Source organism: Cucurbita pepo, chromosome 10 (assembly GCF_057944985.1).
Source record: "Cucurbita pepo subsp. pepo isolate OVF chromosome 10, ASM5794498v1, whole genome shotgun sequence".
Classification (NCBI taxonomy): Eukaryota; Viridiplantae; Streptophyta; class Magnoliopsida; order Cucurbitales; family Cucurbitaceae; genus Cucurbita; species Cucurbita pepo.
Window position 1 is genome coordinate 4624531 of NC_141807.1, and position 24805 is coordinate 4649335.

At 38.5% G+C, this 24805-nt stretch overlaps 6 protein-coding genes and 2 long non-coding RNA genes across 12 annotated transcripts; 4 read left to right on the forward strand and 4 right to left on the reverse strand.

Moving 5' to 3' along the window:
- Positions 1 to 3: 3 nt before the first annotated feature.
- Positions 4 to 1296, reverse strand: LOC111803984 (uncharacterized). The gene is made up of 2 exons (XR_015422646.1): positions 793 to 1296; positions 4 to 618 (listed from the first exon to the last, which is right to left on the reverse strand). It is a non-coding gene; the product is annotated as an uncharacterized LOC111803984 (long non-coding RNA).
- A 244-nt stretch (positions 1297 to 1540) lies between these two features.
- Positions 1541 to 2973, reverse strand: VPS28-1 (vacuolar protein sorting-associated protein-like protein). Of its 2 annotated transcripts, none has more exons than XM_023688615.2 (2): positions 2833 to 2973; positions 1541 to 2385 (listed from the first exon to the last, which is right to left on the reverse strand). In XM_023688615.2, the coding sequence occupies exon 2, from the start codon at positions 2276 to 2278 to the stop codon at positions 1649 to 1651; it is 630 nt and encodes a 209-aa protein (XP_023544383.1). In that variant the 5' UTR covers positions 2279 to 2385; positions 2833 to 2973; the 3' UTR covers positions 1541 to 1648. The 2 variants fall into 2 exon arrangements, with proteins under 2 accessions (XP_023544383.1, XP_023544384.1); XM_023688616.2 differs by having other exon boundaries at positions 2827 to 2950.
- A 327-nt stretch (positions 2974 to 3300) lies between these two features.
- On the forward strand, positions 3301 to 7821 carry LOC111803503 (Tetratricopeptide repeat (TPR)-like superfamily protein). The gene is made up of 5 exons (XM_023687937.2): positions 3301 to 5132; positions 5456 to 5640; positions 5723 to 5893; positions 6611 to 7063; positions 7211 to 7821. The coding sequence occupies exons 1-5, from the start codon at positions 3635 to 3637 to the stop codon at positions 7640 to 7642; spliced, it is 2739 nt and encodes a 912-aa protein (XP_023543705.1). The 5' UTR covers positions 3301 to 3634; the 3' UTR covers positions 7643 to 7821.
- Positions 7797 to 9936, reverse strand: LOC111803505 (oxidoreductase, zinc-binding dehydrogenase family protein). The gene is made up of 6 exons (XM_023687938.2): positions 9634 to 9936; positions 9048 to 9227; positions 8778 to 8859; positions 8600 to 8707; positions 8337 to 8495; positions 7797 to 8118 (listed from the first exon to the last, which is right to left on the reverse strand). Exons 1-6 carry the CDS (start codon positions 9883 to 9885, stop codon positions 7922 to 7924), a joined length of 978 nt encoding a protein of 325 aa, XP_023543706.2. The 5' UTR covers positions 9886 to 9936; the 3' UTR covers positions 7797 to 7921.
- A 288-nt stretch (positions 9937 to 10224) lies between these two features.
- LOC111803372 (endonuclease 4) lies at positions 10225 to 14026 on the forward strand. 2 transcript variants are annotated; one of them, XM_087127974.1, is made up of 9 exons: positions 10225 to 10497; positions 10874 to 11054; positions 11789 to 11899; positions 11978 to 12033; positions 12427 to 12510; positions 12747 to 12839; positions 12964 to 13031; positions 13519 to 13592; positions 13711 to 13848. In XM_087127974.1, the coding sequence occupies exons 1-9, from the start codon at positions 10384 to 10386 to the stop codon at positions 13734 to 13736; spliced, it is 807 nt and encodes a 268-aa protein (XP_086984100.1). In that variant the 5' UTR covers positions 10225 to 10383; the 3' UTR covers positions 13737 to 13848. The 2 variants fall into 2 exon arrangements, with proteins under 2 accessions (XP_086984100.1, XP_023543506.1); XM_023687738.2 differs by having other exon boundaries at positions 10228 to 10497; positions 13762 to 14026.
- Positions 14027 to 14784: 758 nt separating this feature from the next.
- Positions 14785 to 18602, forward strand: LOC111803374 (internal alternative NAD(P)H-ubiquinone oxidoreductase A1, mitochondrial). Of its 3 annotated transcripts, none has more exons than XM_087127952.1 (8): positions 14785 to 15189; positions 15753 to 16600; positions 16690 to 16850; positions 16918 to 16983; positions 17066 to 17229; positions 17763 to 17877; positions 17952 to 18131; positions 18223 to 18602. In XM_087127952.1, the coding sequence occupies exons 2-8, from the start codon at positions 15799 to 15801 to the stop codon at positions 18376 to 18378; spliced, it is 1644 nt and encodes a 547-aa protein (XP_086984078.1). In that variant the 5' UTR covers positions 14785 to 15189; positions 15753 to 15798; the 3' UTR covers positions 18379 to 18602. The 3 variants fall into 3 exon arrangements, with proteins under 3 accessions (XP_086984078.1, XP_086984077.1, XP_086984076.1); XM_087127951.1 differs by having other exon boundaries at positions 14786 to 15181; positions 15756 to 16600; XM_087127950.1 differs by having other exon boundaries at positions 14792 to 15181.
- Positions 18603 to 22384: 3782 nt separating this feature from the next.
- On the reverse strand, positions 22385 to 22957 carry LOC147790482 (uncharacterized). The gene is made up of 2 exons (XR_015422720.1): positions 22899 to 22957; positions 22385 to 22782 (listed from the first exon to the last, which is right to left on the reverse strand). It is a non-coding gene; the product is annotated as an uncharacterized LOC147790482 (long non-coding RNA).
- Positions 22958 to 23860: 903 nt separating this feature from the next.
- On the forward strand, positions 23861 to 24411 carry LOC111803375 (uncharacterized). Its single transcript, XM_023687741.2, has one exon. It carries the CDS (start codon positions 23889 to 23891, stop codon positions 24264 to 24266), a length of 378 nt encoding a protein of 125 aa, XP_023543509.2. The 5' UTR covers positions 23861 to 23888; the 3' UTR covers positions 24267 to 24411.
- Positions 24412 to 24805: the final 394 nt, after the last annotated feature.

Below are 24805 nucleotides of genomic sequence, written 5' to 3' on the forward strand. Positions count from 1 at the left end.
AAATAGATAAAAGTTTGGTTTTGGATTGAAGCAAAAAAATAGATTAGCACAACACGATAGGTGCATCCGTACTCGGTAGCAATAAAATACTAATTCGTATGCAGCAAAGTTGCACGCTTGGAATGAATTGATACCAAAAAGTTGGAGATGATCTTCTTTCTAGACACCAACTTCACGTGCCATTATCCTTCACAAACATTATTGGACATGGGCAGCTCAGTGCAATGGAATCTGCCCACCTTCCTGCGTAGGGATGGATAGGTATTTCTCACATTCTCACATCCTCTATGCCCCACCTGCTATCCCTATCCAAGATTGCAAGATAAAATCAGGATCGACCTTATCAAATATAGTTTTAATATAAAATAACTATATAAAATATTGGAGAAGTCTAGCAAATATTGTTCTCTTTGAAATTCTCCTCCCTCTAAGTTTTTAAAATGTATTTGCTAGGGAGGGGTTTTAACACCCTTGTAAGAATCTTTCGTTCTCCTCTCCTACCAACGTGGGATCTCACGTATATAGTCTGGAAAAGAAAATGTCCAAATACACTGCCCAACAACCAAGTAGGTGGATGGACGAAACTCTTCATGTGGACCAAACTCTTCACTTATGAACCTACAATTAACAACAGCTCAATTCAATCAAATCCAACTATCATAAAAACCTTTAATTATATCAATTTTAGATTCACTGTTCTTTTCAAACTAGAATTACTTGTCCATTAGAACTCGAGATACAAAAAGTTCAAGAAAAAAAGTATAGCCATAGGCATTAGAAATCACAACTTACAACTTGCTTGGGTACTGAAAAGGTGGGAGATCCAGGCAATCAAAGCCCGCCGTAGTTGCTAAGACGAAGATTTGGTACTAGATGCTTGCCATGATTTGGATTGACATGCTTTATACTAGCAAGATATGGTTCAAACACAAGAAAACTCAGCATTGAGGACAAACTACTGCGAGAAGAAAATGGACAAATAGTTTGGGGAAATGAGCCAGCCAATGAGGTAATAAGTTACTGAATAAAGATCTGTAACAATGTAATAACCCACGATTCTGGAACTGAAAGCCAAAAAGTCACTAAATCCAACCCCACATAACCCCAAAAGTACCTAAAAAAGGATTTGTGGATCAGATGCAGATATAGCTCTTGGCGCAGCATGGCAGCATTTTCCACTTTCCTCTGCTTCAAAAGCAAAATATTTTCTTACAACAACCAGAATATCACAAAGCATAATTCATAGCACTCTCTTCAAACCCACGAGGAGTTTGAAAGAAAGAGACTAATAGAAGAACATACCTATCAATACTCACAAGATCATGGGTCCAGGCATTAAGCCAAGCCTAACCCATCTTGGTGCATTGCTGTGCAGTTCCCATTTTCCTCGAGTTCCAAAGCAACAAATTTTTCTCACAACAATCATAATTTACAAGTACAATTCTTCCAATCCATCTAAAGCAGCAATGGAAATTCAAGGGCACGAATATAAGAATAAATAAATAAAAGAGGGGTTCAACTCCTTCAACAGAAATCCATATTGAAAGGAAAGAAAAAGGAGCACAATCCATTCATGAAGATAGTGAATTTATGCAGTACGACAAAATCAATAAGCCTTTATTTACACACACAAGATTGCCATTAACATTCAAGTACCAGCAGTAGGCAAAGCGGCCATGAATGAATTATAAGAAGATTCAAGATCAAAGTGAAGCTGCCGAGCCTGCTGCTCAGTTAACTCATCCGCCGCGCCCATTTTCGAAAGTCGTCCAAGCCACTCCTTCATCTTCGTTTTCCCTTCAAAATCCGGCGGCAGAATGGTCAATTTGTTCAGTGAAGCAAAGAGATCCGAGAGCAGGGGGTGCACCTGATCCACAGCTACCATATTCAGTTTCAATGAATCCATAGCTGTAATAAAGTTCTGCACACACTCCGCCACAATGGCGGCGGAGGTAGTGGAGGAAGCAGCGGCGGATGCCCTGTGCTCCACCGTCGCAGGCACCCCAGAAATCACAAGACGATTAATCGCCGCCGGACAGTCCATTTTGTATGTGTCAGCAAATCGTTCAATACTCGGGACTGTGTCTTTGAGCGTCGAGGCCAGAGTTTTGAAATGTGCGATGAGTTTGAAGCATTCAGTCTCGTAATCGGAGGAGGGGATAATGTCACGGACGTAAGCCTTTTCAAGCTTTTCAGTGGCCTTAATAATAGCGTAGAGCTCTGCAAAATTGTCGTACATTTCTCTCTCGCGCTTGTCGTTCCAAAGCTTGACCTCCATTGAAGCAATCTTCGAGTGCGAATGGTGAAGAGAAATTAGTGATTCTATATTACGTGAAGGATTGGAGAAGAGAACGGGACACGCGCAAAGAGAAAAACCTTCCTTCACTGAAGAAAACACAGAGATAAAGTAAACATAAATCCAGAAAGGTTCAATTCCACAAATCAACACTCAAAAACCACAAAATACAACCACAATCAGTTCAATCTAGAGACGTGAGGAAGGAAAAACAAAACATAGGTTCTTGATTGGAGCCAAATCAAATTGAAAAACACAATAAACCCTGAAATCGCAACGAAATACAGTAGAATCATCAATAGAAACCGGATCTAGAAGAAAAGAAGACAAAGATTTTCGTAGAACAAGAGGCAAACAACAAACAAAGACTTGTAATTCATGATTTTCCTTCGATTTCTCGGCAGCCAAACAGAAAAATCAGTAACAAGAACAGAGGGAAAAAAAAGCAAAACAAAGAATCAACTGAACTGAGCGAGAATCAAAAGGAAACAGACAAGAAGAACAGTCTAAGAAGAAAGGGAGATATTAACCCTTACAAGAGAAAGAGAGGCGATTCGTGAATGGGAGAGACGGAGGAGGGGATGAATAAGAAATCTGGAGAGAGAAAGGGAGGGAGAGAGGGGGGAGAGATTGCGTGTGGGCTCGCACATACTATTATTGCTGCTTACGGCATCTGCGTGTGGCAGTTGCAAAACAAAACACCCAAAATAAAAAAGGAAAATAAATAAATTCAAAAGTGATTTAAATCGCTGATTCATCTTCTCTTACGCTGGAGCGGCGGTACAGTATAGTTGATGCAGTCTCAGCTCTTTAGGGCCTGGTTACAGTTGGCCTTTTGGGCCCAAATCATATGTGGGCTGGAGCGTATTGGGCTTGACAAAAAAATATCTCGGCCCACATCCTTAGGGTTAAAATTGTCATTTACTTTTAAATATATTTTTTTAAAGCATAATTACCAAATTATCCCTTGATAAATTATCACAGATTAAACTTTCCAGAAATTTGCAACAAATAGCCGATCTACCGCGCCCTTCTTCTTCTTCTGTTCCTATCGACTTCTCCTTTTCGTCTCCTGAAGGGTTTAGGGTTCAGTTATGGAGGATTCTTACTGTTGAAGAGGCAGCCATTAGAGAAACTGCCCTCTGTTTCGGTGATTTATGCGCTATTGAGTTCATTGTACACAATCGAGCTTCGCTGCCTCTTTAACGGAGCCTTGCAACTTTCTGATAATTGTTTATCTTCCGATTTCCTCGTGCAATTTCAGTCGGGAAGCATTTTTCACAGTGTTTTGTTGTGGGAGATTAGCCGAATTAGGGCTGTTGTTAGGTTTTTTCTTCCATGTCGATTTCCCAAGATTTATATCCGTCGCAAGATGACCTCCTCTACGAGGAAGAGCTTCTTCGGAATCCTTTTAGTTTGAAGTTGTGGTGGCGCTACCTCATAGCACGAGCAGAATCACCATTCAAGAAGCGATTCATTATTTATGAGCGAGCTCTGAAAGCCCTCCCGGGTAGCTATAAGTTATGGTATGCATATCTGCGCGAACGCCTCGATCTGGTACGAAATCTTCCCATTACTCATTCTCAGTACGAAACTCTTAATAACACGTTTGAACGAGCGCTTGTGACCATGCATAAAATGCCTAGAATATGGATAATGTACCTACAAACTTTGACAAACCAGAAATTAGTGACCCGAACGCGTCGGACGTTTGACCGAGCCCTTTGTGCCCTTCCAGTGACACAACATGATCGCATTTGGGAGCCATACCTCGTTTTTGTTAGCCAAAAGGGTATTCCAATTGAGACCTCACTTAGAGTTTATCGAAGGTATTTAAAATATGATCCAACACATATTGAAGACTTGATTGAATTTTTGGTTAATTCAAATCTGTGGCAAGAAGCTGCTGAGAATTTGGCTTCCGTGTTGAATGACGATCAATTTTATTCTATTAAGGGGAAGACCAAGCATCGGCTGTGGTTAGAGTTGTGTGATTTGCTTACTAGACATGCCACTGAGGTTTCAGGGTTGAATGTTGATGCTATAATACGGGGCGGCATTAGGAAGTTCACTGATGAAGTAGGGCGCTTATGGACATCACTTGCAGAATATTACATCAGAAGGAATTTGCACGAGAAGGCAAGAGATATATTTGAAGAGGGGATGACTACTGTTGTTACGGTAAGAGATTTTAGTGTGATATTTGATTCATACTCTCAATTTGAGGAGAGTATGCTAGCTCATAAAATGGAAAATATGGATTTGAGTGATGAGGAAGATGAAGCACAGGAAAATGGTCTCGAGGAGGAGGAGGAAGAGGACATCCGATTAGATCTTGATTTATCAGTTTCTAAGTTTGAGAAGAAGATACTTCTAGGGTTTTGGATGTACGATGATAATGACATTGATTTAAGGCTAGCTAGGTTAGACCATCTAATGGACAGAAGACCAGAATTAGCTAATAGTGTTCTTCTACGACAAAATCCTCATAATGTAGAACAATGGCATCGGAGGATTAAATTATTTGAGGGCAATCCCACAAGACAGATATTGACGTATACTGAGGCTGTGAGAACAGTGGACCCCATGAAAGCAGTAGGTAAGCCTCATACCTTGTGGGTTGCTTTTGCTAAGCTGTATGAAACCCACAAAGATCTTCCAAATGCAAGAGTTATTTTTGACAAAGCTGTACAAGTTAACTACAAGACTGTGGATAACTTGGCTAGCATTTGGTGCGAATGGGCGGAAATGGAATTGAGGCATAAAAATTTTAAAGGAGCTCTCGAGCTCATGCGTCGAGCTACAGCAGAGCCATCTGTTGAAGTCAAACGAAAAGGTAACTCCAAAAAGCTTTCACATTAGTAATTCCACTCATGTTTAATTATGTTGCTGATTCTCTCATTTACAGTTAATGGTAATCTAGGTTTTTCTTGTGTTAATGCATCTTGGCATTTATTCGCAAGTATTTTGGTTGCTTAGACCCAGAATTAAATTAGAGGTAACTTTGTAGGATATTTTGAACAATAAGTTAAATAGTTTGTTTCTCAACAAAATAATACTCATTTTAACATGCCTGTATTTGTCATTGTGAATTTAATATGAGCTCAAGGTATATGGAGCAGCAGTAGTAGTTACATTGGTTTATGGTTATAATTGCAGTGGCTGCTGATGGTAATGAACCGGTCCAGATGAAGGTGCACAAGTCCCTAAGACTTTGGACCTTTTACGTGGATTTGGAAGAAAGTCTTGGAACCTTGGAGTCTACCCGTGCAGTTTATGAGCGAATACTAGACTTAAGAATTGCTACCCCACAAATAATAATCAACTATGCTTTGCTTCTTGAGGTATGCTAAGTTCGGCTTATGTCAGTTTACCTTAACTTTTCTATTCTGTGGACAGGTTAACTCATAATTTTGACATGGTCAGGAACACAAGTACTTCGAAGATGCATTCAAGGTTTATGAAAGGGGCGTCAAGATTTTCAAATATCCTCATGTTAAAGATATATGGGTTACATATCTATCCAAGTTTGTAAAAAGATATGGGAAGACAAAATTGGAGCGAGCAAGAGAACTATTTGAGCATGCGGTTGAAACGGTATGTATAATGAATCTCTTATCCATCTCTTGCATCTCTTTGAATCAATAGAATTGGTTCTTATGAAAAAAGGGTTCTTGTAATTATGCTGGAATGCAATTTTCCTGAAACTCTCTAATAGTAATAGATTACAAAAAAGAAGCCTTTTGAATGTTCCATGACAGTTGGAGATCTTTGAAATTATTCTACTTTGGCTTGGTTTGAAGAAAGTACAAGAGTTCCAAGATGCTTATGAAGTTGTAGTAAAAGTTCTGTAAAGACTGGTGTCTGTAGTTTAAACATATTTGAAGCAAAAATAATGGACACTTGTTTTTTTTTTTTCTTTTAAGGAAACAATTTTCATTGATTGAGACTTGTAAATTGCCCCTCTAGCAATAGATATGCATTCTTTTTTCCATTCCAAGTGACTGTCATATGTTCTTGTGCGTCTGGATCTAATTTAGATTATGAAAGTTCTTTGTTTCTGTTTTTGGAAAAAATGAAAATGGTAGGTAGGATTTGTGTTTGGTAATTCTTAAGGAGACCATTTAGGATCTTAAAATCCAGTGTTTCCTCACCTTTATTCCCTTCTGGAGCAATACTTTTTGAGTCTTTCTTGCTTCATTATAACATTCTTTTTCATTTAGTAGATTCAAGGCCTTGCCATTGTTTGGCAGTCGAATGATATACAATAGATATGATAATGCTAATGGTTATATATTTTGATTGTGCATCCAGGCACCCGCTGATTCAGTTAGGCCTTTGTATCTTCAATATGCAAAGCTTGAGGAAGACCATGGTTTGGCAAAGCGGGCTATGAAGGTCTATGATCAGGCAACTAAAGCTGTTCCAAATAATGAGAAATTGAGCATGTATGAAATATACATTGCCCGTGCAGCCGAGATATTTGGTGTTCCCAAAACTAGAGAAATCTATGAACAAGCAATAGAATCTGGTCTTCCGGATCAAGATGTGAAGACCATGTGCTTGAAGTATGCTGAGCTGGAGAAGAGTTTGGGAGAAATTGATCGTGCTCGTGGAATATATGTATTTGCTTCACAGTTTGCAGACCCGAGATCAGATTTGAACTTTTGGAACAAGTGGCACGAGTTCGAGGTCCAACATGGAAATGAAGATACTTTTAGAGAGATGCTTCGTATCAAAAGGAGTGTTTCTGCTAGCTATAGCCAGGTATTTTCTTATTCAACACTTCTAATGTTAACTGGAAATATTGTTAACTGATAGTACCTCAATTTCATGAATTTCAAGACTGGGCTATAAGAGTATGGTGTTATTATAACTAAATCTTACACATCTTTACCCTTTTCTGTTCTTCAGACACATTTTATATTGCCGGAGTATCTAATGCAAAAGGATCAGACACTGAACCTTGACGAGGCAAAAGACAAATTGAAGCAGGCTGGGGTTACAGAAGACGAAATGGCTGCTCTTGAGAGGCAGTTGGCCCCGGCAATCGAAGACTCAGCCAAAGATAACAGCCGCAAAGTTGGTTTTGTGAGTGCTGGAGTGGAGGAATCACAAGCAGATGGAGTACCAAAGGTCACTGCTCATCAAGAAGACATTGAATTGCCAGATGAAAGCGACTCGGAAGAAGACGAGAAGGTTGAAATTGCTCAAAAAGAAGTCCCATCCGCAGTTTTCGGAGGCCTTGCTCGAAAGAAGGAAGACTCCGATGAGACCGACAGAGAGAAGGATGATGACAGCCATCTTGGCGCGCTTGAGAGAATAAAAAGGCAAAAAAAAGCTTAGTAGTAGTGTTTTGTAATTTAATGAAGAGTTGTGTTAAAATTAATGAATTTTTGAAGGAAATATCAACAAAAAAAAAAACACCCACCCTTCCTGCATTCTTGGGGTTTATGGTAGAAAAGAACATCTTTTTAGACTATAAATTACAAGTAATCGATTATTTCAAACTGAGATTTATTTCATTTCCCTCTAATTTTAATCGTTTTCTCTTGGAGTTGGATCAACAAAGTGCAATTAAAGGAAAAACAACAACAGGGTGCATATTTTGACAATCCATGTCCATCATGGAGCAAGCAGTATCTTCCCAATATGTTTGCTACTCTCCATCAGCTTGTGGGCTTCTGCTGCTGCTGACAATGGAAGATACTTGAAGATCACAGGCTTCACCTTGCCAGCTGCAATGGCTGGCCAAACTATCTTCTCAACTTCACTAACAATGACTGCTTTGTTCTCAAGAGATCGGTTTCGCAACCCAGCCGCTGCATACATGATACATGATATTTCGTCATTGAAAGATTATGTTCCAAAAAAGATGGAGGATACGAGAAAAGACCAATACTTCAAAAATGGATTTGAACTCATATAACTACAAATCAGTAGAATGAGTTTCTGATTTGGAGGGCATGAACGAAAGCTTCTTTGAATATACGCTCAGACTGCAATTTATATCAACAAATCTCATTTAGAATGATCTTACCCTGCACAGTGAGGCGTTTCGCAAACAAACTGCGAAAATCTAGCTGCGTTACTGCTCCTCCCATGGTTCCAATAATAAAAAGCCTTCCATCTAAGTTTAAGCTTTCAAGGTTGCGCTGAAAGTATGGGGCTCCAATGCTATCGAGAATAACATCCACACCTGTCAAGGCATAAAGTTTCAGTGCTACAATCTTAGAAAGGAACAAGCATTCCGGAAATGGAACCTTTAAACATTGAAGAGTTATAGAGATGCTGAAGACAAACCTTTTCCATTTGTTTCTTCTTTCACTCGTGCAACAAAATCTTCAGTTTTGTAATTGATGCATACATCTGCTCCAAGGTCTTTGCAGACAGCTAATTTATCTTCACTACCTGACGACGAAGATTCAAAAACATCAGGACAAACTCAGGAACCGATAAAAGATGAACGTAATCGCTAGACCTGCAGTAACAAATACTCTTGCTCCTTGGTATTTAGCTATCTGAATGGCAAAAGTACCAATTCCACTTGAGCCTCCATGAACCTGAAATTTGAATACCCTTTCATTCATGATGGCAATACACAAATGAATTCAATTCTGATTATAAGTGAATCCATGTTTATCAACACATCCCCAATGGCAAAATTTTTCTTTCTTTGATTTTCCTTTTCACTCTTTTTCTATCTCACCCAAGTAAACTAAAACCAACATGAATTTTTCCAAAATCATACCAACAATGTCTCTCCCCTCGATAATCGACTTGTCATAAACACCGTCGACCAAACGGTGCATGCCACCTCCGGAATACTAGCAGCATCCTTCAAGGAAACACCAGGTGGAATTGGAAGTACTTGCCCGGCTGGGACAGCCACTTTCTCGGCATATCCGCCTCCAGCAAGAAGAGCACATACCTGTGATGCAGCAGTTTGTTAAATTGTTCAGATGCTAATGATTTCAATTCCTTGAAGCATATAGTATATGAGGAATTGTTCCCTACGCGTAAGAGATCACTAAAGAACGTTTTGAATCCTCAAACGAGAATTATAAAACTCTCTGATGTTATCATTTCAAAGAACAAGAAACAAGAGGTGACCTAGGGCACAATATCGAGCATTTACAGATGAAACAGACTTTTATAATTCAAAACAATTCCCATGCAACAAGATGAACTAGAAATGATTTCCTCTCGCCCCATTAAAACACAAAAACCTACCCTCAAGACTTGACAGATAGAGAAAAAAAATTGAACTCAGAACAATTCGAGCACACTGCAACAAGATGAGCTAGAAATGAATTTCCATTAATTTCATAAATGACCTGATCGCCGATCTTCCAGCGGGAGACGTTTTTCCCAACGGCTTCGACGATCCCAGAGCATTCGAGGCCCAGATACGGACTGGCACCCTTGGGCGGGGGATAGAGGCCTTTCCTCTGTAAGGTGTCGGCCCGATTCAGGGCAGTGGCTTCCACCTTGATCAGAACCTCATCGTCCTTGATTATTGGGTCCTCAACCTCCTGCAATTGAAGAACTTCCGCCTCGCCGGGCTCGCTAATCACGATAGCCTTCATTGTTTGTCTGCTGGTGGAGTTCTCAAATCACACGCCGAATAAATTCGAAGAACATATTCTATTTCATTTATTTTATATTAATTAAATTACAATTTGTTTATTTATTTATTTGTAAAGTTAAATTAACAAAAAAAAAAATGAACATAAATTATATATATATATATATATATATATATATATATGTGTATGTATGTATATATGTATTATTAATTTAACTGATGTAATTTTTATTTTTATTTTTTAAATTGTATAATATGTTTAATAAAATTTAGACCCTGTTTTTTTTTTTTTTTTTTAATAAAACATATTTTGGCATTAAATAATTGGAAAAATCACTTGTAGATTTACGCTCGTAACCTCTGATTGGCTGAGAGGCAAGCGTCGAAGAACGAGTATAATTTTGCGGGCGAGCTTCAGAGCCGACGGTCAAGTAGGTGAAGTCGGAGCTGCAATCACTGGGAAGAGTAGGGTTCCGATTTCACTGTGTTGATTGCGGAAATGGGCCAATCTGAGCTTTGCTTGATCGCGAAAGCGTTCGCATTCCTGCTACTCGTACCTGGAATCCTCGGCTGGGGAAAAGAAGGTCACTACCTAATTTGCAAGATAGCGGAGGTAAGCATCTGTTGCGTTTAATTTTGTCAAGCTTATCGATGTTACAAAAGGTTTATAGGAAAGGATTATAGCTGATGGGATTTTGGTTTCGAATTCTTGAAACTGTAGCTATCGCAGTTATAATAGCGTTGGCCAGGATTCGATTACATTAAACATGGTGAAGGAGAGAGGATTCTTGTGAAATTTGGTTAGCTATTAGAGAACAAGTAAATTCTTTTAGCCACTATATCAGGTCCTTATTAAGTTAGAAACTTTTAGTGGGGAGTTGTTTTGGAGCTGATTATAACTTATATTACACTATGATTAAGATTGCAGCCCTTAGATCCTGTAAAATTATTGTAGTAGTCAAAATCTGATATCAATTCCTTTGGTTTAGGGATATTTCACTGAAGATACTCTATCCATGGTCAAAGAATTGCTTCCAGCTTCTGCTGAGGGAGATCTTGCGGCTGTATGCTCCTGGCCTGATGAAATTCGATGGAAGGCTCATTATCGCTGGAGTAGCGCCTTACACTACGTCGACACGCCTGATTTCTTTTGTAATTATAATTACTCGAGTAAGTTTAGCTTTATGGTATTTTCAGGTTCTCTTGTGGTCTATTATGCCATATAACTGTTTGATATCATGCTTCTTGTTCATGAGCTTTAAGACTCAAATTCGTTGTCGAACCACACGATCAATACTGAAGCTGAGACATTTTATAGCTCATGATCACATAACCGAAGCATCCTCTAAAGTTGTGTTCTATGGCTAAGGTCATCGCTGTCTAGCTGATTCCTATAGTATTATTGTGAGATCCCATGTCAGTTGGAGAAGGGAACGAAGCATTCCTTATAAGGGTGTGGAAACCTCTCCTTAATAGACACGTTTTAAAACCGTGAGGCTGACGGCGATACGTAACGGGTCCAAGCGAACAATATCTGCTAGCGGTGGGCTTTGACTGTTACAACTATACTATCGATGTCTTCTTGAATTATAATTTCCGTATGTATCAGAATCTAAAATTTTGACTGAGAGCAAATTGTTTTTCAATTCAGGAGCAGTAGCCTGCTGTTGCCTTTCTAGCTTTGAAACATCTAATGTTGACAACTATGAAGTTAACGGAAACCAGTCATTCTGAATATGTCATATACAATGGTTATTAATTCAATTGAGTTTTGATTCCGTTCATTCAACGAGGCATTTTTAGTTGGAAGATTTAGCTCTAATAACTAATTTTCAATACTTGAAACTTGAAAGTGCTATTTTGACTATGTCTGCTTGTGTAACAGTATTCTCTGCTTAATATAGGAGACTGTCATGATACTCATGGACATAAGGGTAGATGTGTGACTGCAGCAATTTACAACTATACTAGGCAACTCGAATCAGCTTACAAAGAGATGACTTCAGAAATTAGATGTAAGCATCGTAGATGACTAACGTTGTATGTGTACACTTTTCGAATGAATGTCACTTACATTTACATGATATTTTCAGATAACTTAACAGAGGCTCTTATGTTCTTGTCCCATTTTATCGGAGATGTCCATCAGGTTTGCTCTTTCTACAGATCTGAACTTTAAGGCACATAGATAAATCGAAAATGTAAAGTGCTAGATTCATGAAACTGGTATAACAGCAAAATTTAGTGCTCTGAATATAGTTGAAATTCACTCAATGGGCTATTCTCAAGCTTCTCATCCTTTCCAAATAAGATTTCTTAAAGTTTGATTAGTAGGTTCGTGTATTAATTACATAGATACATTATAGCCTCCATTAGTGGAGTCTCTCACCTTTTTCTTTTACAGCTCTAAAATTCTATAATATAATGCCTTTTGAAATTCTTCAGTGGTTCTGGTTTCTTGTACCTACTGCATTTTTCGAAAAAGAGTTGATTAATCCACGATTTCGTCTCTTTGCATCTGATTTTCCTTTTTCAATGGCAGCCCCTGCATGTCGGTTTTGTTGGAGATCTAGGAGGTAACTCAATAACAGTCCGTTGGTACCGTAGAAAGACTAATCTCCATCATGTAAGTGTCAATTGGAGATTTCAACCCCCTCTCACATCACAAGTACCCTGCTTTACTCTCTATTCTTCCTGCACCTGTAACCAGTAGACTAAAAACACAAACCATCGTCAAAAGTTTCGTCATGATGGTTAAAACTTCAAGATCGGAATCCCATGAAATTCTGCAGAATGTTGTGGTTTTTATTCATCTGGTATTGAAATAGTTTTGTCCATAAAAAAGAAATAGTTTTGCTTCAGGTATGGGATAACATGATCATTGAGTCTGCCTTGAAGACATTCTACCATTCAAACCTTACACTAATGATTCAAGCCATCCAAACCAACATTTCGGTAAGCCTCCTCTTTCTACTTTTATGTCCTTATATACCTTTTACGACAGGAGTAGAACTTGTATATCTTATCTTGAACTTGTTGTCCTCTTTCCTTATGGCATCATCTTTTTAAATTTCTGAAGGGTGAATGGTATAATGATGTCTCAGCTTGGAGAAATTGCGCACTGAACCATACAGCCTGTCCTAACCCGTGAGTTTTATTTATTCTTCTCCCTTATCCATGTATGGTGAGATGCTAAAATTTGAAACCATGTAGTCAAATGATTCCTCCTGCTATCATACGAACATCTCTGATTAGTATACAACTGTGAGATGATGCTTGTGATAGAGAAGGAATTGTCTTGTTCATGTAACGGCCCAAGTCCACCGCTAGCAGATATTGTCCTCTTTAGGCTTTCCCTCAAGGTTTTTAAAACACGTTTGCTAGTGAAAGGTTTCCACATCCTTATAAAGAATATTTCGTTTTCCTCCCCAACCGACGTGGGATCTCACAGTTCATGTCTCCAAGACTTCAAGCAGCGAATTATAACATGTTGATGAGACAGTGAGACTTAAGATGTCCTTTTCTTTAGTTTGGAAGGGGAGAAATATATTCAGAGGATGAAAAGTAACCTTCATTTGCCTACCCTAGAGTTCTTGGCATAACAAAATTTATTGCGGTGCCTCTTATCTTTCAGGTATGCTTCTGAAAGTATTAGCTTGGCATGTAAATATGCATACAAGAACGCCACTCCAGGAAGCACACTAGAAGGTATGGCTTCTTTATCACATCAACTTAACAATGCTGTGGTTATAAGTAGGTGGAATAGTTCAACTCTTTTTCCAGTTTTTGCTCTGTGATCTTAGCTTCTTGTATCTATTGAATTTAGAGTTCAGTGGCTGGCTGCCCAAATAAGCAAAAGTTCTATTGTTTGTTGCAGACAGTTATTTTCTCAGCCGGCTGCCAATCGTTGAGAAAAGGTTAGCACAAAGTGGCATAAGATTAGCTTCTACCCTCAACCGTATCTTTGCTTCTGAAGTAAAAGTGGCTGAAATTTGAAGGATCCATTTTTAAGTCATTAAAATGGTTGAGAACATGAATTGATTAGTGTTCCATTCTTGTGTCTTTGTATATTATACTATTAACTAGGACAGTCGTCACTGTAAAACGACATGATATTGAGGAATAATATGATTGTTGATTTACTGCTTTTGTTCTGCATTTTAAAGATCAAAGCCAGAATGCTGTCTAAGTTCATAGAATAGACAAACCCCATCCCGTATTCAATCTAGAAACCCAGATTTGTGAGGGATTCATAGGAGATAACGAACTGTCAAACATAAACATCTGATGTGACATCCTTGACAACGCAGACCACTTTTTTGGCTGCTTTCTAGAATGTGGAAAGACCAGTTTATTTACCGAGGATCAAATTTTGGTCCATCTGAAGTCGTAGTTAAAACAGTGGAGTGTAATTGCAAAGATGGCTTCTTTGAATGTGTAACGACCCAGATCCACCGCTAGCAAATATTGTCCTATTTGGACTTTTCCTTTCGGGCTTCCCCTCAAGGCCTTAAAACGCGTCTGCTAGGGGAAGGTTCCACACTTATAAAAACGCGTCTGCTAGGGGAAGGTTCCACACTTAAAGCGCATCTGCTAAGGAGAGATTTTCACACCCTTATAAAAAATGTTTCGTTAGCTGACATATTCACATTCCAGAAGTTCTTGCGTCATTAAAACGTGGAAAAGATGACGACCCGTTTGGCACGTTGGTCCTTATTCTTCATGTAATACATGTCAATAAATCAGCTGTACAGTGACCGAAACTCATTCTCATGGTCAACAGCCACCACAGACTACCTCGTGACTCATGTCTTTCAAATTTAGAACTTGATTACATAGAAAAAAAATGCATTTAGAAATGTATGGAACACAAGGGGGAAAAGTAACAACATTTTGGGAACTATGTCGAGAAGAAAGTGTCAGAGAAGCAGCCGGAGGTGGCAGGTGGCGGCTGCCGCCTTTTTTGTTCCGGATACTTTCCCGGAAAGTCCTTAAACTTCTCTCCCCATTCCCAAAACTCCAATCTTTTGCAATAAAATAATAACGTAATAAATGACAGAATATTCGGAGACGAAGCAGAATTACTTTCTTGCACCCCAAGTTACCTAATCTTGGACCTTGGGTTGCTATCCCTCCCTGTCTTTTTGCAGCCGTTTAACAAATATTAAACACATGGCTATGAATACTTTCCTTGCATAAAAAAAGAACCCCAAATCAGTTTCTTCCTCAAAGGGCTCTCCACGTTTCTCGGATTTGCTCGCCGTCTCCCTTAGCTCCCATCAGAAGGAAAAGAAAAAGTGATCTTGTGCTCTTCCTGCATTTGCTTTCCTGTTTATTTTATTTGCATTTAACAGAGTTACCCATTTTGTTTCTATGTTCTTCATAACTCTTTCACCATTGTCTTGTTCTTTATTGGGTTACTAATTACATGTTGTTTTTTCCCTTCTTTTCTGTATCCTTAAAGAATGATTTTGTTATGGAAGTGTATAATATAAAGTGTTAAGTGGCTTCTTTTGTAGATCTGTTGTCCTTGATTCCATGGAAGTGGCTGCATGTGTTTGTCAAAATGCTTGTCACATTCTTGTCCTTTTCTTTCTGTGTTATTTCGAAAAAGAGAGTGAAATCTTAGGAGCTTGTTACTGACGATGCTTGTAATGCCATGGAGCTTGGAATGATGGGAATTTTTGTTGTCTTTTTCATTGGTTATTTATACATCTAGGAGAGTGCCCTTTGTATCTGCCACCATTTGATGAGCTGAGCAAAGTTGTCTTTTGTTTGCTTGTCATGTAGTGATGAAATCTACTTTCTATAAACTAGACTAAGCCTCTCTCACGATATTTGCTCATTCTTATTTCTTTTCAATTGCAGCAGCTTAGTATAACGAGAAAAGGAATTCCCAAATCTTGTTGTCAAGATGGTTTTATCAAGGATTGCCAAGAATGGACTGAGAAGATCAGGAAGCACATTCAATAAGCATTCACACCAGAAGAATCCATATCCCCAAGGAGCATCAACATATAAAAGCTTCATCCAATCATTCAACCCTGCCACTACAAATGCCTATGTCTTGAACCTTCCTCACATTCAAAGAGTGAACCCCATGACTTTTTGGAGCAGGGGAATAAGTACAACGCCACAGCGTCAATTTCCTTCTGCTGAAAGGGTTGTAGAGGAATCTGATTTAGAGTGTGATGAGCCATCTTTTTGGCCTGGACTAGAAGCAACCAAGCCAGGGGAAAAGCCAAGGGTGGTCGTTCTTGGCACTGGCTGGGCTTCTTGCCGTTTCCTCAAGGGACTTGATACAAAGGTTTATGATGTTGTTTGCATATCACCGAGGAATCACATGGTATTTACTCCTCTTTTGGCTTCAACTTGTGTTGGAACATTGGAATTTCGCTCTGTGGCTGAGCCTATCAGTATGATACAAACTGCATTGGCAAAGGATCCCAATTCTTACTTTTATCTGGCTTCTTGCACTGGCGTTGATACAAATAAACACGAGGTGTTCTGTGAGACTGTTAACCATGGTGAACTCCCCCATGAGCCTTACCAATTTAGAGTGGCTTATGATAAGCTTGTGATTGCTGTTGGAGCTGAGCCCTTGACTTTTGGCATCAAGGGAGTGAAAGAACACGCTTTTTTCCTCCGTGAAGTAAACCATGCTCAAGAAATAAGGAAAAAGCTTCTTTTAAATCTAATGCTCTCTGAAAAACCAGGTTATCTCGGCCATCTTTGTTAACAGATGTCCCATTCTGTCACTCTTAGTAATCAGCAAAGTAACTTTAGATGCTACTGTTTCCTGCAGGTATATCAGACGAAGAAAAGAAACGCCTTCTTCATTGTGTGGTGATCGGAGGCGGACCAACAGGCGTCGAGTTTAGCGGCGAATTGAGCGACTTCATTATAAGGGATGTTCGAGATCGTTATGCTCATATTAAAGACGACATTAAAGTTACACTAATTGAGGTACAAAACATTGTTAAGAAGAAGATACAATATTTTTGTAGGCTTTGACACTTCTTTTCACAAACAGGCAAATGAGATTCTGTCTTCTTTTGACTTCGGGCTGCAAACATATGCAACAAAGCACTTGACCAAGGTAGTACAGTCTGCATCAGCTCTCCGACAAGTTTTCTGCTTAGAATCTGTCTGTTTAATAAAAATTTTGTTTTGTTCATCAGTGTGGCGTTCGCCTGATGCGGGGTGTTGTAAAGGAAGTGCTTCATGACAAGATAGTTCTCAGTGATGGCACTGATGTTCCATATGGGCTCTTGGTATGGTCTACGGGCGTTGGTCCCTCTGAATTTGTGAAATCACTCGATCTTCCAAAGGCCCCTGGCGGAAGGTATCTATCTATAAGCTGAAGATCCCACAAGCCCCCGTCTTCTCGTCTCTTCCAGGCTTTTTGTGAGATCCCACGTTGGTTGGAGCGTCTCTTCCAGGCTTTTTGTGAGATCCCACGTTGGTTGGAGAGGGGAACGAAACATTCCTGACAAGGGTGTGGAAACCTCTTTTTAATAGACGCTTTTCAAAATCGTGAGGCTGACGACAATACATAACGAGCCAAAGCGGACAATATTTGCTAGCAATGAACTTAGGCTGTTACAAATAGTATCAGAGCCAGACACCGGGCGGTGTACCAGCGAGAACCTAGCCTCCAAGAAGATGGATTGTGAGATCCCACGTTGGTTGGAGAGGGGAACGAAACATTCTTGATAAGGATGTGGAAACCTCTCCCTAGAGGGAAACGAAACATTTCTGATAAGGATGTGAAAAACTCTCCTCAGTAGACGCATTTAAAACCGACGCCGTGTTGGTTTCTTATACCACTGTCTACAATAGTTTTCAGTAATAGCTTTATAATGTTAAATGCAACAGGATTGGCGTGGATGGATGGATGCGAGTTCCATCAGTGGAAGATATTTTTGCAGTTGGGGATTGCGCTGGTTTTCTTGAACAAACAGGAAAACCAGTTCTTCCTGCTCTAGCTCAGGTATGCAGCAAAAACACTTGTTTTATTTTATACCTTATAATCACCCAAGTTAATGGGATTTCTGGGTTAAACAGGTTGCAGAAAGGGAAGGAAAGTATCTTGTAGAACTGTTCGACAGAATTGGAAAACAGAACGGAGGCAAGGCTTGGAGTGCAAAGGACATGTCTTTGGGTGACCCTTTTGTGTATAAGCATCTGGGAAGCATGGCAACAGTCGGGCGTTACAAGGCTCTTGTCGATCTACGCCAGTCCAAGGTTAAAACCATTCTTGCTTGATTCTTCTTGATTTAAACAAGAATATTTGTGGATGATGAATTGATTTGTGGGTGTTGTTGGGTATTAACAGGATGCAAGAGGCATATCACTTGCAGGCTTCCTGAGTTGGTTCATATGGCGATCTGCATATCTCACTCGTGTAATCAGCTGGAGAAACAGGTTTTATGTGGCTGTCAATTGGGCTACCACTCTTGTTTTCGGCAGAGACAACTCCCGGATTGGTTAAACCCAACAAAATTTAGAGTTTTTTCTTTTCTTTTACTCATGTTCTTGAATTCTTTCAGTTTTGGAGAAAAGTTGAAAAAGCAATAAACTGATGTTGTTGATATCACTACTACAAATTTACAACCTTAATCTCTTCGACCTCAAAATTACAACATGTTTCTGTTATGTACAATGTTGTTGTTGCTGCTACTGTTGTGTTTCTGATTTACAAAGATAGAGGTGAGAGTTTGAGCCAACCCCACCATGATCCCCATCTTCACTTGCCCTCTCTTCGGGATCAGACGCCCAGAAACTCTCCGACCGCCGTTGTTCATCGCCCTACCTTCTTCACCCATCACTGCAAATTTCTTCTATAAACAGAGAGATGATTTGTTCTTGTTGATGAAGTTTTGGATACTCAAAAGCCACCACGAGATGGGTTTATTTATAGACCCAAAATTATTTGTAGATAAGCATGTCCTTTGCTGATGAACTTGCTTGCTACGCACTCTGTAATACCCTCTTTTTTAAATTTGTTCGTAGGTAGTCTTGGCTTTTGCACAACAGCTGTGTTTTGGATTTTTATATATGTCTGAAATTACCATTTTCTCCTCCCGGATCAGACCAGCTTAGGGGGGACATTTTGTAAAAGTCAAGGGTGTTTTGGGTTTTTCAGGAAAAGAATGGGATTCGACCGTAAGAACAGGATAAAGGAGAATCATGTAGTAGTTCATAAAAGAATGAAAATGGAGTTTGATTTGATTGATTTACTATGAAAGTTTTTTGGGAGTTTGTGCTTTTGAATCCATTTTGACCAAAGCTTTAAAAGAAAAACGTGTTTAATGGCTTCCACTAACAATAAATAAATAAAGAATCTTGCAGGTGGAGGCTCCCCTGACCCACACCTAAGGGGACACGCTGGCATTTTGTTCGCTTTACCTGAACCACATGGCACCTCTCCCGGCAATACCAGCCGCCGGTTTTATTTCTTTATTAATTTACTAAGTGAGGCACCGCCGCCGGGTACTGTGTGGTTGCGGAATTGGAATGGCGGAGGTTCATGTATTTTATTTATTGAATCATTTTATATTATATTATATAAATCATTCATGGATATAAAAATACTTGTATGACCCAAATACACCGTTAACAGATATTGTCATTTTTGAATTTTTCCTTTCAGACTTCTACTCAAGGCTTTAAAACGCATCTAAAGCCTTTACATATGGTATCAAAGGGCAATATCTGCTAACGGTGGATCTGGGTCGATACAAATAGTATCAGAGCCAGACACCGAATGATGTGTCAACCTTCTCGTTGTTCCCCAAAGTGGGTAGACACAAGGTGGTGTGTCCCCAAAGGGGGGTAGACACAAAGTGGTGTGTCGATGCTGGGCTCTAGAGGGGGTGGATTTGGGGGCGGTCCCACGTCTCTTGGAGAAAGGAAAAAGTGTCAGCGAGTACGCTGGGCCCTAAAAGGGGGTGGATTGTGGTGTCCCACGTTGGTTGGGGAGGAGAACAAACCACCATGGGTTTGAAAACCTTCTTCCGCGTTTTAAAGTCTTGAGGGGAAGCCTGGAAGGGAAAGCCTAAATAAGACAATATCGACTAGCGGTGAATTTGGATCACATTGTGGATGATGCTTCTAGAAGTATTTATTTTTTAAAGGAAATGTGCTTCATGATTATTATTTCGGTTTTCTCAAAATTGTAAAATAATATTATTGTTAAATTACTATTTTCTGATAATTTTTCTTAAATAAATTCTTAAATTTATTTAATAAGTAAAATTAAAAAAAAAAAATAACGTTTCTATTTATTTAATAAGTTATTTATAGGTTTACTTTTAAAAAAATCATTTAATCTATTAATTATAAATATAATTTTTATATGTAGTTAAAATTAGATTTTCATTTTTCATGTATAATAAATTTGGATTAATTGTTGAGAATTTATAAAATTTCAATAATAATATTATTATTTTACAGTAATTAAGCATGCTAATTTAAACACACCTCACTCCATAAATCCTCTAATTAAAAATTAAAAAAAAAAAAAAAAAAAAAAAAAAAAAAAGACACGTATACACAAATTGATGGACGCCATGGAAAAGGGCATCGCAGTTTCTTCCTCATCCTTCAATTACCAATTCGGAAGATCTTAGCGTCTTATCTGTGACGTTCGTTAAAATTTGAACCGCTCACACTCGGAAAATCAGAACCGTCGATTTCAAAAACCAATCAACGCTCCCGATTAACCCCTCATTTCCGACCGCCGTGAGAGAACATCGAAGTCACGGAGTGAGCAATTCCCGCCAGAATCCCCATTGTCACCTGTCCCCTTTTTGGTATCAAACGGTCAGAATACTTCCTCGACAAATCTCCACCGTTGATCGCCTTGATTCTGCTTCCCGCCATCTCTGTACCTGAAGTTTCTGATTTACACAGCAGAAGAAGAAGAAGAAGAAGAAGAAGAAGAAGAAGAGCTTGTTATGCTTCGAATCGGCTATACATATACATATATATATACACACAAAACCAGAAGGCAAAATGACGGAAATGCCCCCCAGTGGAAATTGACGATTTAGACCCTGCCTGCCTAACTGACGTCTTGCTTTCTTCTTCTCAAAATTTTCAAAATCAATCAAACTTAAAGCCTAATTTACCAATTTGACCTTTTCTCTTTGGTATACCCACAGCCAGTGATGCCAGCTGTCAAATCCATAGATAACAATAAAAAAATAATAATAAATAATAATATTTTGACTTTGAACAAAAATTCAAATTCAAGCGTTTACTTGACCATCAAGCTTTGATTTTTTTTAAAAAATTGTAATTAGGCTGAACCTTTGACTCGAACCCTTGAACCGCAAGGAATTGAATAGTAAAAGGTGAGTAGTGACGTGGCATCAGAAAGACTTGCGTAAGGAGTGAAGGGTAATTTAGAGTTTTCACATTGAGAATCTGATGATGTGGCATTAAACGTAATAAAAAAAAAAAAAAAGAAATCATTTATCACATGGAAAAATCTGGTAGGAAAAAAATTAAAAAAAGAAAAAAAAAACGTGCTCATATGGCCTCCACTAGCTAAAAGGCTGCCCCGCCACTAACGGTGGCGTTTTGTCCATTTTTGTGGTGCTCCGATTCACTTAATCTTATCCAAGTTATATCACTATCATAATAATAATAATTTTAATAATAATTATAATAATGTAAAGGCAAGTTTGCAATAGGGCATATTAAAACATTATAATTAAAGAAATGCATGTCACACCCACTAATATCGATAAAAGAAAAAGGCCAAAAAATGATACATAAACCTATGCTTTTAATGATGGAATTGAAGCCAATAATAACAAACAAACATTAGCAAGTTGCAAATAATTAATTTATATTATTACACGACAAAAACCAGACACTGAATCTTAGTGTCCAAATTTTATAAACTGCTGTTGGGTTCAATGTATTGTCTTATATATAAATAAATATATTTCAGATCTTGTATTTAAAAAATAAGATATACACACATAGATTTGGTTTTTAAATGGGTGGGATCCCTACCCCTTTTAATTTAATTTTTTTTTTAAATATTGATTAACACAAAATTATTAATTTTATTACGAGTAGATTTAATTCAAAATTCTAATAAATTCAATTATCGATCTCCTTCGTGCATTTATTAATAAAATTGATAATATCTCGATCACAACGTGACAAAAAATATTTATAATGCTAATATTTTTGAACCTTTAAATAGTATATGTCAATTACGACGAGTTTTGTCCTACTAAGTATTAGTATAAAATTAAAATTTAAAAATATGTAATTATATTTCTTATCATTTTTAAAAAATATATATTTTAAATTATTCGTATAATAATACTTTATTGTATTTTATTTTTTATGTTTCATGACATTTATTCCATATAATATAAAGGTTGATATATTTTAATGTGTTGTCACAAATTCTTTATCCCATATTTATTATACTAAAAAAAGAAGATTAAAACTAAGAGAAGAAGAGCACAAAATTATAAATAGAGAATAAAATCTCATTTTCCATTAATTAAAAAAAGAAAAGAAAAAAAAAAAGAACTCTTGATTTTTACAAAACAAACCAAAAACCGGTCTTTCCCTGCCAAAAGCGGGCCGGGCCGGGCGGTTCAGTCTGTGAGCCGCCGCTGGCCGGTGTGGAGACTAGCTCCGGCGAGTTGTAGGCGAGAAAATGGAAGCAACGGAGTGGGCAAGACCCACCATAATCCCCAATTTGACCTGTCCCCGCTTCGGAATCGGACGGCCAGAACTCCTGGGAGAGTACGTGGCGCCACTGATGTCGTCGCTTCTTGAACCGCCCATCTCTACTTGAAACTGAACCGGTGCTTCACCGAGAAATTTTAGCCGGCGAGACAGATCGAGTGACTTGAGTAAGCTGTGGTGGAAAATGCAGAGATTTATATCGAGAGAAGAAAAGGGGACAGAATAAAGCAAAATTATTATTAAAATAATAATAATAAATAAATAAAATAAAATAAAATGGTTCTTCACATGGCGAAATGAGACAAAGCTGGTGAATTACGCGCCATGGCTGACAGCGCTGCTTTGTCCCACCACCACACTCCGACACTCAAAAGATTCCATGTTTTATTCAAACACAGTGCTGGGCCGCTTTTGTGGGCCGATTTTGTGGGCCTCCAAGCCCAAGTCCAATTTCACTTATTTTCTAATATATTTTTATTTAATTAAAATAAATAAAATAAAAATTAAGGCATGCTCATAAAATGAAAATATAAAAAAAGTCAAAAACATTTAAATTATTAATTTGATGAAAAATAAAAAGAAGAAGAGCTTATACAGCTCATGTCTTAAATGAGGGAAGCAAATGTCGTAATCAGTGGTTGATAGAAGATGAAAAAATTAATTATAATTAAAGTCTTAATTTGTCAATTAGCCAATAAAAAAAGGAATATTATTAATTAAATATTTATGTTTAGCTTTTAATTCTCAAATTAATTTCATATTTTCTCTTATAATTCAAATATTTTGATTTTGAAGAATGCATATTAATAAATGAACTTCCCACCTATTTTATTGTTACATTAAAAATAAAAATTAATTATTTGAAAAGTCACCCATCAATAGTTGTCTGAACCCAACGTCCCACGTTCTTCGGGTTCAAAGGGCTCCAGTGGCAAACTACTAACTCTCCCTAGTCGTCTACTTACTCGTGCTCGTAGCTTGTGTTAGACGAACACGACTCTCCACAATGGTATGATATTGTCCACTTTGAGTCTAAGCTCTCATGGCTTTGTTGTGTGTATTATTTGATTATAAACTCATAACATTTTCCTAAATTAACCAATGTGGGACACTTTCATCCACGAAGGTCGACGAGTGTAGTCTGACAGAAGAACATAAGTCATGTATCTCGACGTGATAACGAAGGACGTAGCTGAGTCCATAAATGAAGACCCAACTGCCCCATCAATACCATCTTCTATAAATTCAATTTCTACATTTCTCCGATCCCAAACAACCATGAATCCCTCCCTCTTCATTTCCGCTCTTCTCCTCGCCGTTCTCCTCCTCTCCCCCTCCGCCTCTCTCGCCGCCGGGATGTTCGAACTCGGCGGCGGATTTGATGACATACCCGGCTTTCGGAAAGGCTGGGACAAGGGGATCGTCGGTGGTGGCTACGGCGGTGGATACGGCGGACCCAAAGGCGGTTACGGCAAGGGTGGAATCATAAGGAACACTGTGGTGTGTAAAGAGAAAGGTCCTTGTTACAATAAGAAGGTGACTTGTCCGGCCAAGTGCTTCTCCTCTTATAGCCGATCGGGCAAGGGATTCGGAGGCGGCGGCGGCGGCGGTGGCTGCACCATCGACTGCTCTAAGAAGTGTATTGGCTATTGTTAGAGAGGGGCGGTAGCGGCGGCGGCTTATGAGTGTTTTTCTTTGACACGGCCGCCGGTAGCCGGAAAAATTATATCTATAATTAGCAGTTGTACTAGACTGATATATAAATTAATTATAAGTTATATTATGTAACGAATTTAATTTCCATGCTTGGTTTTGAATTTCGATATATCCATCTGTCATTTTAGATAATAAAAAGGCAACAATTAATTCACAATTTTTAAAATTAAAAGAATTAATGTGGTCGTCGACTGCAGGAAGGTATGCAACTTACTTAGACGCTACTGGTGGATCATATGTTCACACTTATATCTCTAGTGATGCTTCGACTTGCGTTTTTATTGCTCCTGCTGGGTATAGAACTGAGAAGGGTACTGATCCTGAATCTACTATTAGGCCCTGCTCGCTTTGTTTATGCTCCTGTCGGGATTGACTTTTGAACCAAATCGACATCCGCTGAAGATATTCCTCTCCAGGCTAATCTGGATACCAAGCAAGTATATCCCTGATTAATGGGAAGACCCCATTCGGAGGACCGG

Bases quoted from the DNA above. Each gene is read 5' to 3' on its own strand.
- LOC111803375 (XM_023687741.2), top strand. From the start codon at position 23,889: ATGAATCCCTCCCTCTTCATTTCCGCTCTTCTCCTCGCCGTTCTCCTC.
- LOC111803372 (XM_023687738.2), top strand. From the start codon at position 10,384: ATGGGCCAATCTGAGCTTTGCTTGATCGCGAAAGCGTTCGCATTCCTG. The intron at 10,498-10,873 runs GTAAGCATCTGT...CCTTTGGTTTAG, and splicing joins TAATTTGCAAGATAGCGGAG to GGATATTTCACTGAAGATAC. The intron at 12,840-12,963 runs GTAAGCCTCCTC...AAATTTCTGAAG, and splicing joins CCATCCAAACCAACATTTCG to GGTGAATGGTATAATGATGT.
- LOC111803503 (XM_023687937.2), top strand. From the start codon at position 3,635: ATGTCGATTTCCCAAGATTTATATCCGTCGCAAGATGACCTCCTCTAC. The intron at 5,133-5,455 runs GTAACTCCAAAA...TTATAATTGCAG, and splicing joins TGTTGAAGTCAAACGAAAAG to TGGCTGCTGATGGTAATGAA. The intron at 5,894-6,610 runs GTATGTATAATG...TTGTGCATCCAG, and splicing joins TTGAGCATGCGGTTGAAACG to GCACCCGCTGATTCAGTTAG.
- LOC111803374 (XM_087127952.1), top strand. From the start codon at position 15,799: ATGGTTTTATCAAGGATTGCCAAGAATGGACTGAGAAGATCAGGAAGC. The intron at 16,601-16,689 runs GTTATCTCGGCC...TGTTTCCTGCAG, and splicing joins AATGCTCTCTGAAAAACCAG to GTATATCAGACGAAGAAAAG. The intron at 17,878-17,951 runs GTATGCAGCAAA...TGGGTTAAACAG, and splicing joins TTCTTCCTGCTCTAGCTCAG to GTTGCAGAAAGGGAAGGAAA.
- LOC111803505 (XM_023687938.2), bottom strand. From the start codon at position 9,885: ATGAAGGCTATCGTGATTAGCGAGCCCGGCGAGGCGGAAGTTCTTCAA. The intron at 8,496-8,599 runs GTTTGTCTTCAG...ATGCCTTGACAG, and splicing joins AGAAGAAACAAATGGAAAAG to GTGTGGATGTTATTCTCGAT. The intron at 8,119-8,336 runs GTAAGATCATTC...TCATGTATGCAG, and splicing joins GAAACGCCTCACTGTGCAGG to CGGCTGGGTTGCGAAACCGA.
- VPS28-1 (XM_023688615.2), bottom strand. From the start codon at position 2,278: ATGGAGGTCAAGCTTTGGAACGACAAGCGCGAGAGAGAAATGTACGAC.